Source organism: Clytia hemisphaerica, unplaced genomic scaffold (assembly GCF_902728285.1).
Source record: "Clytia hemisphaerica strain Z4C2 unplaced genomic scaffold, Clytia hemisphaerica genome assembly, whole genome shotgun sequence".
Classification (NCBI taxonomy): Eukaryota; Metazoa; Cnidaria; class Hydrozoa; order Leptothecata; family Clytiidae; genus Clytia; species Clytia hemisphaerica.
Genome location: NW_027104390.1, coordinates 415,192 through 427,709, shown reverse-complemented (window position 1 = coordinate 427,709; position 12,518 = coordinate 415,192). Strand labels below are relative to the sequence as shown.

The window sequence follows — 12,518 nt, the reverse complement described above, 5'->3', positions numbered from 1 at the left end:
GATGTTCTACTAACCACTACTAACTACTATAATCGCTATTCAATGAATTCAATCGAGGTAAGATCTTGCGTATTGGTTCCTCGGTGTTTCAATTGTTTTTTTGTATTGTCCAGATAGAGATAGCTCCTAGACTATGCGTTTACATATTAAATGATCTGCATAAAGTTGAAATTACTTGGTATTTATATATTAGTACTGGCTTGACTATGTGCTTGCATATAGCATGATGCTCGTTGAGAAGGAACCATGGCTTTTTGCGATTTAGTGTAAAAATTTGGCGACAGATAAGTCTCTCAGCGTTTATGCAAAATACACTACAGTGTCTGAGAGGTCATAAACGCTGGTCATTTCTTAGACACACTGAACACTTTGACGTATTTAAAAATAATAATTATTTTTCATGTTCTTTCTTTTTACCCCAATATACAGGCTCTCGTCATACATGAAGAAACTATATTGTCAAAGACTCCAAATATTAAAGTATAAAGCCATGCATGTATTATATCTACCCCTTTCCCTTTACCTACAACTCCTCCTATCCTACCCTCGAGTTGAACGCATTTTCAGTCCCCGAGAAAGTAACTTTTCCGTCAGCCCTTTATATGCAAGTTCTCATACAAATAAATCTAGCCCGATTACCCCCCAGCCTCCCTCTACAGCATTAGGAACACACACACACACGATTTTTCACACAACACGTTTGCTTACAACACGCTTTCTCACAACACGCTTTCTCACAACACCCTTCACACAAAATCACCATTCATCCGATTATTATTTTTATCCAGTCCACCATTCAACCATAAACGCACTTTCAGATTTTTTGAACTGATACAGCAACAACTACTCTGAAACACGTAACTAAAACACTTCGCAGTAAGTTCCCGTTAAAAAGAGCCATCATCGGCCGACAGATAAAATAATTCTTTACGGGCCTTTTACTTAGTTATCCAGATTCACTTCTTTTTGACAGTTTAGTTGATTCTACACTCAGCGCTACTCAATGTAGTTAATGTCTCTCTTTGAGCGTTTTGAGAACTTTCTTGAAGATAACAAGACTTGCACAGTTGACTGCATAACAAAATTTCTCTGGCACACGTCACACCCATCAGCAAATTGGAACTCAACGAATTCTATAATACAAATGCACGGACACTCGTTGTTTTTTTTGACACACAAACGACTCCGCACAGTGAAATATCAAAAAACACTTAAACTGATCCAACGTACTCACTGCACACATGAGTCACTGCACAAAAACTGTTGCACTTTAATCAGTCACATTCTAACAACACCATAGTAACTGCTCATTATATCGTTAACCCAATAGAGTCTCCTGTCCGAGAAAGACAACAATCGTCATCTATCGGTCGTCATTGGTTCACAATCAGACAACATTAAAAATCTCCAAGGGACGCTCAATAAACGTAAATCGGACCTCGACAAAACGACAGGAGAGCTTGAAACATTGACGAAGGAGCTGGCAGAGCGTGGTGTCATCATCGATACCAAAACACTGCAGGACGCCATGTAAGTTGCACGAGATTTCATATACTTACTAACGCTTAGCGGCGTGGTAGGCTTTTTATTGGGTTTGGTGATGAATTCATAAGGTCAACCTTCTGGTATGTAAGGATGTTCATGCAACGACTTCAGGTATTTTCGAACCCAGACTTTCCACGCTTTGTATTGCTTGCTCTCAAATATTTAAATGCTGTTTGTAATTGAATTCATAAATGGGCCACTCCGAGAAAGCATCTCATTATTCAAATTAATTTTTCTTTCAGAGCGATTGGCTTATCGAACGGTCACGCAGAGAATAAATCCTCACTTGTTTCCATGTCTCCTCGAGAAGAATATAAATCTACGGCTGTAAATGTTTCTCTCGAAAAACAGTAAGTACTATTTGCAAATTGATTCGAAAACTAAGGTTTTAAGCTCACAGTGCATAAAAAAGAGTTAAATCTTTTTCTGAAATTTTTTGCAAGCTTGAAATTTCCAAGTCGCATGACAGCATATACCTATGGCTATGATAGTACTAGAATATTCCCTTGGAGAGTTATTTTTATAAAAGCTCTTGAAAACTTTAAAACCTATGGTATAGCTGTGTAGTGCCCGGTTTTTCGACCTATTCGAAGTGAAAGGGTAAATTTTCAAAATTTTAAGAATATTGTTTTGTTTTGTGCTGATCTTGTATGTTCTTAACCTTTCCAGATCAAAATATTTAACCTTTTAATATTCTATGTTCTACAGAGTGAAAGAGACGACAAAAACGAACGCTAAATTGACAACTAAACTTACACAAAAAACGGAGGAAGCCGACCAATTACAACGAAGGTATAAAAGAAAGATTTTCAGGATCGTTGAGATTATTTAAGGTAAAGAAGAAAAGCATTACGGATCGTAGATTGCTTAACAACTAGGTTATCCAGGGTTATCTCCAATCATCTGCATTGAACTGTTAGGTTTTTCAGCTTATTTAGTCTTCGATCCCTGCCTAAATACTTTTTTATAAACTACACATATCCGGGTTCGTTGTCCATCAATCGACTTCAAATATATACAGTACAGTCTCTTCAAATTGAACTCCAATGTCTCGAACAAGTTTGCTCTTCCCTTCAGTTGACAATATTTATGAACCTTACTCCATCGTTTATAAATCTTACTACATTGAAATCTCTTTAACTCGAACAAATTTTTGTCCCCCGTACGGGTTCGAGTTAAAGACTGTACACTGTGCAACCTTATTTTCATTATTGGATTCTTGCTTAAAAGAAGTATCAAAAGATGATTTTAGGGAATACACCTTTTTGACCGTAGCCGCCAATTATCGCGCGAGCATTATTTTGACCGTTTTACCACCCTCAAACCGTCCCAGTCTTTTTTTCGCGCCTAAAGACGGTAGAAAAAGTGTAAAAAAAGGATTGGATCGAGGTTAGGGTGGTAAATTAAAAAATAAAGTGACACGCGCCTGGCCGGGCGACTACGGTCAAAATGGTGTATTAATCGTGAAGAATAATTCTTCCCTTCATACGAATTTAAGAAGTGCCGAATGGACAAGCCGCCAGCGTCTGAATAGAAACCAGGCTTTCCAGGTTCAAATCCCCGCAACGTTTCGTTTAGTTAATAGATATCTGGCAGAGAATCCCATAAAAACAGACTACCTATAGTCCTATATTAACTGGGCTATCCATGTTAAATATCGATTCTATATATCGATTCGAATCGTTTCAGAATCAAAGACGTTGAAACGTATGGGCAGAAAGTGGAAGAACAACTTCAAGATCGTGAAAAAGACATTTCTTCTCTCGAAAGAAAGTATGTGTGGTTTACTTTATCTCATTCTATATAACAGCCTCTGGTTTTTTGAAAAGAAATCATCGAGTAGATACCATTTGCCAGCGCTTAAATGTATATCGTGGCTATTTTTGTTTTTCTAGAATCGAACAAAAAGCGACGGAAAATAAAACATTGCAACAAAATGCGCTTTTACAAAGTGATAAAGTAACGGCTCTTGAAGAAAGGTATTTTTTTAGATTTTTCGCCTTTATAAGGCAACCCCTGAAAATGATAAAAATAGTTTTTTTCTTGCATCAGATTTGAGGAACATCGAAATCATCGTTAAAACAACATCTTTTCAGCAGATATGGCACAGTATCCCTGTAGGAACACATTAAAAGAAGATTAAGATGATTATCTTGTCATAAACGGAACCTGATTGTTTTATCTACGCATGATTTTGTCTTTAGGGTTGAACATCTTTTGAGTTCGGCGAATGAAGACACGAAGAAAATCAACAAGAGTCTGGAACTTAAGTTGCAACGAATTAGTGAGCTGGAAACGAGGTTGGCTACTGTCGCTCTTTAATTTGTTGTGACTGATTGAAGGTTCTTATGACCTACTGGTCAAACTTTAACCAAACATTGGGTCGATCAAGAATCTGCTAATTCATAGGTCGTCAACGTTCATCAAATTTAAAACAAATTAGAATCCTAAGTGAAAGCATAACTCAAGCTTAGTATCTACCATACGTAGATACTAAGTATGGTAGATAAAATATAGTATGTCTTTTAACTCTCAGGCTATTTGATCACGATGAGCTGGAAAAGAATTTCAAGAAAACTGAAGAACATCTCAAAATAAAAGAACAGAAAATCACTAGCCTTGAAGATGAAGTACAAACATTCGAGGCTAGACACAGAGATCTTGAAGTCGAGTAAGTTATCATTGTGTTCTTCGGAAGTTACATGGGCATGTCTTTGAGTGTTCTGGAAGGGGTAGATATGTGAGTGGACAAATAAATCTCACTATGAATCTTGCAATGGAGGCAATATACAAAATAAACTAATCTCCAAGCAGATTCTGATTACTTCACCCTTACATGTATACACTCTAAAGGCCATGGCTCCGTAAGAGAAACTGCCCAGGTTGGCGCACCGCTTTGATCTTTTAATCCAGTTTTGGGATGAATATTAAATGACATATTGAGCATGCTGATTGGCTAAAGCAAAACAATGTCACCAAAATCAAGCGCCAATAAAAAACTTTCGCTTTTGTTTTCAAGCAAAAATAACGCGGTTTTGAATGTTTTGGCTGAACAACCAGGTCACATTCGCTATATGAGCGTGTAGAGCGTGGTATGCGTAGAATGGATGATCTGTTATGAGAATAGCAATAAACTAGTTTTAATTTCTTGATACTGTATATGGAGCGTGTGAATATTCGAAACAAAACAATAGCGAGATACAAAGTTTCTTCAAAAACTCTCTAAATACCTTAGTGTTAATAAAAATTAACAAAGCTTGTATCAAAATCCATTTGACGTTCACTACACAGCTTTCTTGTGGAAGATTTTAAGCTTTTAAACTCTCTTATCCAATCCTGAGAGCTCACTGTGTTTTTTCATTCATAATTGATATTTCATGTTACAATTTATAAATGATATGCAGGTGCACCACAGCACTGTGGTAAAAAGGTGAAAGTATCAATTTCTTGAATTTTCTCACGCTGATAATGTAATCTTGAATAATAATTGAATGAAAGAGCCCTCAAAAGTTTAAAGAACATCAAAGATTAATTCGTCTTCTTTGGAAATGATTTGATGGGGAAATTAATATATTGATTGGGCACACGGTATATAAGGGACCAAACCGATGACGCGTTGTTAGTTTGGTTGGGGTTTGATACTATAGAAGGAGATACGGGTCAAAGATTGGACCATGCTGCTCATCCTTGCTTTTTGGATGGTTCTTCTACAACAAGTTAGCGCTGCTTGTTATAACGGTATGTTGAGCGTTCTTTAAATTAGTTTCTTACATTTTTTAAGCTTAAGAAGATTGTTTTCAAAAAAGGTTTTTCAAACAATTCAAAGAATTTTCTAACAATTCATGAACTCACTTGAACTTCCTGAACATTGTCTGAACATTAAACTTTAATCAATTTATCCCATCTCTTTAATACAGGACAAGTTGAAGGATCGATCATATCTTTACGTAATGGTGAAACCTCGGAATGCAAACAGGGTATCGCTACCAAACTTTCTGCGTGGCGTAATACAAAAAGAGAGGACGTCACTGCAAGTGACACGGAGAAAAACCAATGGCATTTTGAACTCTTTGGTGATAGCAGACCACTTTCATTTGCGAATCATAGAGGACCTTGGATGCGCGCTGGCAGAAAGGATGAACCAAGACCATGGCTTCAGTTCGGGAGAAGAGATATTAATTTTGAGGTGTTTCACTCCGACAAATACAATGAACCACCATTTGCCATGATAAACGGGAAGAGAACTGCTAACTCCAAGAAAATTTACTCTGAGAAAATCAATGAACTACCCTTCGCAATCATGAAAGGGAAAAGAAAAGTTAATTCCAAAAGGCTTCACTCCGTGGAAATCAATGACCTACCCTTTGTAATGATGAATGGGAAGAGACACGCACGCGACAACATTGTTGGTCCCAAGGGTATGTCCCTTCAATGGGCAAGTCGCTTTGGTAAAAAAGACAACTCGAAGAAAGAACTCAAGATTAAAAACAGTAACAGTAAAAGAAATACAAAGCCTTGGTTCGACATTGGATCTGAAGGCTCTTCTCTTCAATGGCAAGTTAATCCTTTTGGTAAAAGAGGAAAAAGGGATACATTACCGTGGTACGAGCTTGAAGGAGGAGGCCTCCATTGGAATCGGAGAATTGCCAGTAAGCGTAGCCAACGTCTTCAGCTTCCACCACGTGTACCTCACAAACGAGGAGAGAGATATAAGTTTCTACCTAATAGAGGTGACACAAGTATGTAGACAACATGTTAGAAACATATTGTATGAAATACTCAGATAAACCAAGAGAAACGAGTTATGAAATAACTAACAAAAATTAGAATCTACGATGTAGAATATAATACTTATTTATGATTGTTATAGTTTAAGTGTCCTTCTTTGTAAATAGTTTATTGTATGGAATTTTTAAAGATCTTCTGGATGTTTTTTTTCAAATATTTTGGTGTTTCCATTTTTTATTACTTTTCCAATGTTGCTCATTCATCCCATCAACCCATCCTAAACAGCTTTTGCCACTAAGTCGATCGATCGGTCGAAGATTCTTCCGAAATGGGAAGAACTTACTCTATTTTTTTCTACCCGTTTGGGAAGATTCTTCCTCTTTGAGAAGTTGAAAATTGACTGAATCTTCGGCGAAGCTGTACGATGACCGGCGAAAGTTGAAACTTTTTGGAGGTGAAAAAGCATCAAATTTTAAGGTTTTTCACCGAAAGAAAAATAAACTTTGCCGTAGAAATCTTGTTAAATTGTGAAAAAACTGCGTAAGCTTCCCAAACGGGAAACTTACCGCTTCTTCCCGATCTGGAAGTCCGTTTTTTAACTCTTACCCATTCATTACCAGTTTGGGTGTTAAGTTAATTTCCCGTTCGGGAAGGTTTTTCCCATTTCGGAAGAATCTTCCCGATTGAGTTAGTGACACAAACTGCTAAAGTCTAAAAAGTACTCTCCTATAATTTTCTCTAATTCGAAAGAGAAATAATTTAGTCCCCTTGAAAATCGAACTGCTGTAGTTAGAAATTATAATCACAATGATTAATAACAACATTCAAAAACAAGTGTCAATTACCAAATATTATGGCATTGGTGAAGTAAGATTTATTGGAAAACATGGGTTGGATCCTAATTGTTCGCATTAACTGGTTTTGGAGGCAAAATTTTCCTTGGCCTAGAATTTCTCGATTAAGATAAATTTCCCTTGACAAACATATAAATAATTTTTTTCTTTCAGTTACGCAAAAGCGAAGAATAACTGCATGAAGCTGGAACATTCCATCAAACTAAAGGATGAAAAGATACTCGCTTTAGAATCCAGGTAAGTAAATCTAACCTTTTAAGAAACGACTACCAAAAAAGGGTACTTCCTTTAGATTAACCTTCAGGGGTAAGTTCGGTACAAGCGACAAGGATTCGACGTCAAAGGGTAATTAATTCCTAGAACTAGGAAAAATCTTCCCCCTTAGTGTGGTATACGTCACACGTCACAATTTGAGATATCTTTTAATCGCTATAAACGGGAAGAGAGTTGCTAACTCCAAGAAAATTTACTCTGAGAAAATCAATGAACTACCCTTCGCAATCATGAATGGCAAAAGAACCGTTAATCCCAAAAGATTTCACTCCGAGGAAATCAATAACGATATTCCGTGAATTCACCTTGCTGAGTCGAACTTTGAATCAGCATTTAGATTTAAGACCCTTAAAACCATAAAAGATTTAGTTAGGGGCCGTTATTACCAATTAACAGGTTCTAAAATAATTTAGAACAGTAGAATAATCAAAATTTGTCCATTTCATTTTCGATCCAGTGTTGACGAGTTGACAATGACAGCCAACAGTAAACAATCAGAAAGAATCGCTCTCCTTATGAAATCTCTGGATGGTAGAGGTACTGATATCACTGAACTCGAGAAAAAGTAAGAAAAATATTTCTTGAAACTCATCGGTCATACACTTCCAATGAATTTTGAAGTCGGATAACTTCATCTCTATCTCCTCTAATTGGAATAAAGTAGACTCGAAATCAGTAGTAACCACAGTCTGAATTACAGACCTTTACAAAACCGCAGGTAGTAAAAGAAACAAGAATCCGTTAGTGGACAGCAGCCTATAATAACTACAATCCCCACCGTAATATTTGGCACTAAAGGGGAATTCCCTCAAATTTCAAAACCGCAAGTGGTTTTTAAGTGCTTTAAAGTACAGTTGGAAAGTAGAGTTTTAACTCTGAGCTTTAACATGAGATTTAAGACTTAAGACCTTAGGATCTCGGGATCTAAAAGCTCAAAAATGTTCCAATAAGGCTGAGAATATAGCCTGTAAGCCACTTAACCCCTCTTAAATCGAAAAATCCAATGAAACAAATTGGAAGTACTCAAACTGCATTTCTCGCCCGATCTTTAAATTCTGAAAAACGTTAAAATAGTGCCAATATATTTCGGCGCCGATTGTAGGTATTGAAAATAGCTAGTTGATGCAATATACATACCTGCCCTTCAAAGATAATCTACACATAAATCTGTTATTCTTTCTAGAGTTGAGGAGTTGATGGAGAAAAACAGCAAATTGAAAGCTGAAAAGCGTGAGAAAATGGAACGCATACAATCTCTTGAAGAAAGGTAAACATAGTAGTACCATTATCATAACCAACATTTCGTGGAAAAACAGGAAAATAACCCTTTTGCGTGATTAAACAATATCACTTCATTTTTCAGTATGAAAGAAAACGAGTCACGTGACATGGTTGAAAAAGACAAACAAATGTTGGATGATCGAGTCAAAGTTCTAAACAAACAGCTGACTGAGCGAGAAGGACATATCGATGAAATTGAAGTCAAGTAAGGGAAAAATGGAAAAAATTTTCATTTACTACAAACAACTTTAGCGTGCACTTTAATGGGTTATCTTTTATCCACGAAAATAGCCATTTTTGTTATGTTTACGCTAAGAAATGCTATGAACTGTTTTTCGAAGAAACGATCTTATTATAAAGTCAGGTTTTCTACTTGTGTATAGTTCTTAAACAGCGAAGACATTTTCAAAACTCAACCTTTAAATTCTGTTCCCAGTTACACTGCAATAAATATATAACCTTCACAAGTAATTTTAGTATCAAAGGACATTTCCTTGGCATTATAAACTTTTAACTACATATACATTTTCCCACTTTTGCAGGTTATAAGAGTCAAAAACTTAGAATTTCATTTCCTTGGCGTTATATACACAGTTTACTACGATACAACTTTACATATACACCTTCCCACTATTGCAGGTTAGAAGAATTGAATAACACACTTAACAAAACCAAACGCACTCTTCAACACAAAGATGATAAAATTGAAGCCATGGAACAGAAGTAATCACTCCCCGTTTAACATTTAGACAGAATAGTTATCCTTCTTCTTCCACTTTTAGTATACAATGAGCTGCATCACAATCTAAGTAGCTTAGCAAGTCAACGATTGTCATTGTATCACTCGCACCTCATCTAGCCTGAAAGTTCTATAATTTTATCATAATATATGAAGAAAGTGAGATTCATCTCGAACTGTCATTAACTTCTAACCGTAAAAAAATACACCACTGTCAAATTGTTAGTTTTAACCTTAATATCGTTTTAACCTAAAGTTACACGTATTCTAAACCTAAGATTCAAGCCATCTTCGCATCCGGTTTATATATATATTCTGAATTACTCGTGGTTTTAGACTTCACGAATATGACGATTTATGTCATCAGAAAGAACGCCTTTCCAAACTTCTTGATGAACGATCGAAGAAGATTCTGGAACTTGAAATGAAGTAAGTACATCATCAATTCGAAAGATAGAGCATTCTTAGGCGGTGGTTACACGAAATTCACCCCTGGATAAAATGGGAAAAATAACTCAACCCGGGGGTTGGGGTAATATGTCTATACAGAAACAGTGTTTTTTATAGACTGAACTGAGGCAAATTTCATCCCGGGATTAATTTCACCAAGGGTACGTGTAACCACCGCCTTATTAAAACTTAATCTTTATACCCTTTTAATCACTTTAAGCGTATCAATTATCGCCAAAATTTCAAGATTTATTTGCACGAATTAATCAGCTTTTGGAATTTGGAGCATTTCCCGTAGATTTAATTTTGCGGATCTGTTTCTTTTTTAGCCTGGATAGTTTGGAGAACGAGAAAATGCGTTTAGAACGAACAATGGCTCAAAAACAAAGTGAATATGAATCTGCGACGGAAAAGTAAGCCTTGTAACTAGTTTCTGTCTAGTTTATACAATATGCGATGATAACCACAAAAATAGAATTAAGATTTTTAAGTTTAGACTGGTGAATTTGAAGCGCTTTTTAGTAGTTTTTGCTTCAAGTTGACAAATTTTAAAGCTTTCTTATGTGGGACGACGGCCAATCAAATTGATATTGAAACTTTCCATTTTCAATACTTTCAGCTTGGGCACCTTAGAAGCATCAATAACAGATCAAAGCAGTTTAAGTAAACTGATCGAAATAAAAGACAATAAGATTTCTTCTTTACAAAACACTATGTATGAACATGAAGAAACAATGGCTGACCTTGAAAACCAGTAAGTTGTGAAAGTGCTTTTGAAGGCTGCAATAACAAGTTCATGTATGTATGTTATTCTGCGACGGAGGCGCATAGCTTATCATTTGCCTAAATCCTGATCAGCTGAGGACGACGGTAAACAAGCACTTTTACCGTCCTCGATTTTTGCGGGTTGAGAAGGTTGAGAAATATCTTTAACTACTTTTTCCCTTATAAGGTAATAAACATTTTTTACTCCCCAACGTTTTGATATTGTCATAACTTAGCTAATTCTATTTCCAAGCCTTCTATATCGCTTGATAAACAATTGTTTATGGGTGTTTATGAACTTTTACTGGCTACCAATTCTTCAAATCAACATATCTTCATTTTTCAGGTTATCAGAAAACGAGGGAAAGATCAAGAAATTGAAACATGCTTTGAAGTTAAAGGAAGGAAAAATCGTAGAACTTGAAAATAGGTAGGAATGTTTGACTTTTCGGTAATGAAGTGCTTTACTGTAGTGCTTTAAATTTATTCATCAATAAATCAAATCAAAATACTTTTAAAGGTAGAGCATATTGTTATACACGAGTTGGCTTTACCTTCGAACCCGCTAAAAATTTAATTTGGCGTTGTAGCTTTACCGTTGGATGTCGAATATACAGTTAACTTTCGCTAATTCGAATTCGAATGGGGAATATTGTTTGTTCGAATTACAGAGAGATCAAAATTATAGAAATTATTCTAAAAGGGTTTTTCCTTGACGGGAACTGAAAAAATATCGAATTATAGAGGGATTCGAATAAGTGAGAGTTCACTGCAATCATGGACAAAAAGTTGTAGACAAATGAAATTTCAGTGAAAAATGATGAGAAATAGAGCAAAATGACTCTTCAATGTGTCTGAAAAAGGAGGGAAGTTAAGAAAAACACTTTCGAAGTCGTTGCATTGCTTTTGAATTGCTTTTGAGGGAACCACAAGCAAAAAATCAGCGTTTTGATACTGGTGTAAGCCAATTAATCAAGCCCTTGTGGTTAGACTGCAGTGGATGACTTTCAAAGACTTTGAACAGCTTTGAATGACTTTGGAAAGCACCCAGAACCTCTTGGGAACTTGTTTTTGATCGATATTGAAGTATTTTGCAAAAATATTGCAGAAGTCTACAAACCTTTTGTCCATGATTGTGTATAGTGATAATAGTAAGGACTCTTCTTGGAGAGTTTAATGAATGGTTTATTTCTTTCAGTGTTGATAAAATGGAAGAGCTTGAAACGAAAAACGAGAAATTAAATTTAGCTTTGGAAATGAAACAGTCGAAAATGTGTGAACTAGAGGATAAGTAAGTCCCTTCATAATTCACAGCATCTTTTATCGCTCTAAACGTTTTCACTTCTACAGACAATGATATTCTTTCAATAATTTTAAGAAAATAAATTAGCGTAACATTTCTCTTCCAGAAAATACATAGGGGATGGAGGTTATAGTGTCCGGGGGATAGTGAAAAATATACAAAATTTAACTTGTCCGGGGGGTAAATTTGCTTTGTTTGGGGGTAATTTCGCCCTGTTTGAGGATAATTTTGAATGTCCAATCGGGGTCAACCGATGCTTATCAGGGGGTTAGACCTGCTGTCCGGGGGTCAAAAGTCACAATGTCCGGGGGTGTGGGTGTGGTAAATTTCCAAGAAATGTTTATCCTCCACCCCCATATTCAATTTTTTTTTCTGGGAAAGCCCAAAGCTAAACTCAGACGAGAAAAAATACAAAAAGAGCCACGCTATACATACTCGGCCTGAAAAGAAAAAGAAGGCTCAAATAAGATATACAAAAGAGAGAAAACCCTAAAGAGGGGAGTTTCTAAACGTCGACCAGAAATAACGACCACGACCGGCGACCACGACCAGCGACCAGATAAATTTGGGTTATCGACTT

General features: G+C 36.2%; 2 protein-coding genes across 2 annotated transcripts in view; both read left to right on the top strand.

The window, feature by feature from the left end:
• Positions 1-12,518, top strand: part of LOC136819842 (girdin-like) — a 36,676-nt gene that overhangs the window by 9,117 nt on the left and 15,041 nt on the right. The window contains exons 18-34 of the mRNA XM_067076082.1: positions 1,331-1,530; positions 1,788-1,895; positions 2,254-2,337; positions 3,235-3,318; positions 3,441-3,524; positions 3,750-3,845; positions 4,082-4,216; positions 7,281-7,364; positions 7,858-7,965; positions 8,584-8,667; positions 8,764-8,886; positions 9,321-9,404; positions 9,757-9,849; positions 10,200-10,283; positions 10,490-10,624; positions 10,982-11,065; positions 11,834-11,926. Of these exons, the coding sequence (XP_066932183.1) occupies positions 1,331-1,530; positions 1,788-1,895; positions 2,254-2,337; positions 3,235-3,318; positions 3,441-3,524; positions 3,750-3,845; positions 4,082-4,216; positions 7,281-7,364; positions 7,858-7,965; positions 8,584-8,667; positions 8,764-8,886; positions 9,321-9,404; positions 9,757-9,849; positions 10,200-10,283; positions 10,490-10,624; positions 10,982-11,065; positions 11,834-11,926 (1,763 nt within the window). The remainder of the gene's footprint in view (positions 1-1,330; positions 1,531-1,787; positions 1,896-2,253; positions 2,338-3,234; positions 3,319-3,440; positions 3,525-3,749; positions 3,846-4,081; positions 4,217-7,280; positions 7,365-7,857; positions 7,966-8,583; positions 8,668-8,763; positions 8,887-9,320; positions 9,405-9,756; positions 9,850-10,199; positions 10,284-10,489; positions 10,625-10,981; positions 11,066-11,833; positions 11,927-12,518) is intronic.
• LOC136819716 (uncharacterized) lies at positions 4,948-6,451 on the top strand. The gene is made up of 2 exons (XM_067075962.1): positions 4,948-5,283; positions 5,463-6,451. Exons 1-2 carry the CDS (start codon positions 5,220-5,222, stop codon positions 6,290-6,292), a joined length of 894 nt encoding a protein of 297 aa, XP_066932063.1. The 5' UTR covers positions 4,948-5,219; the 3' UTR covers positions 6,293-6,451.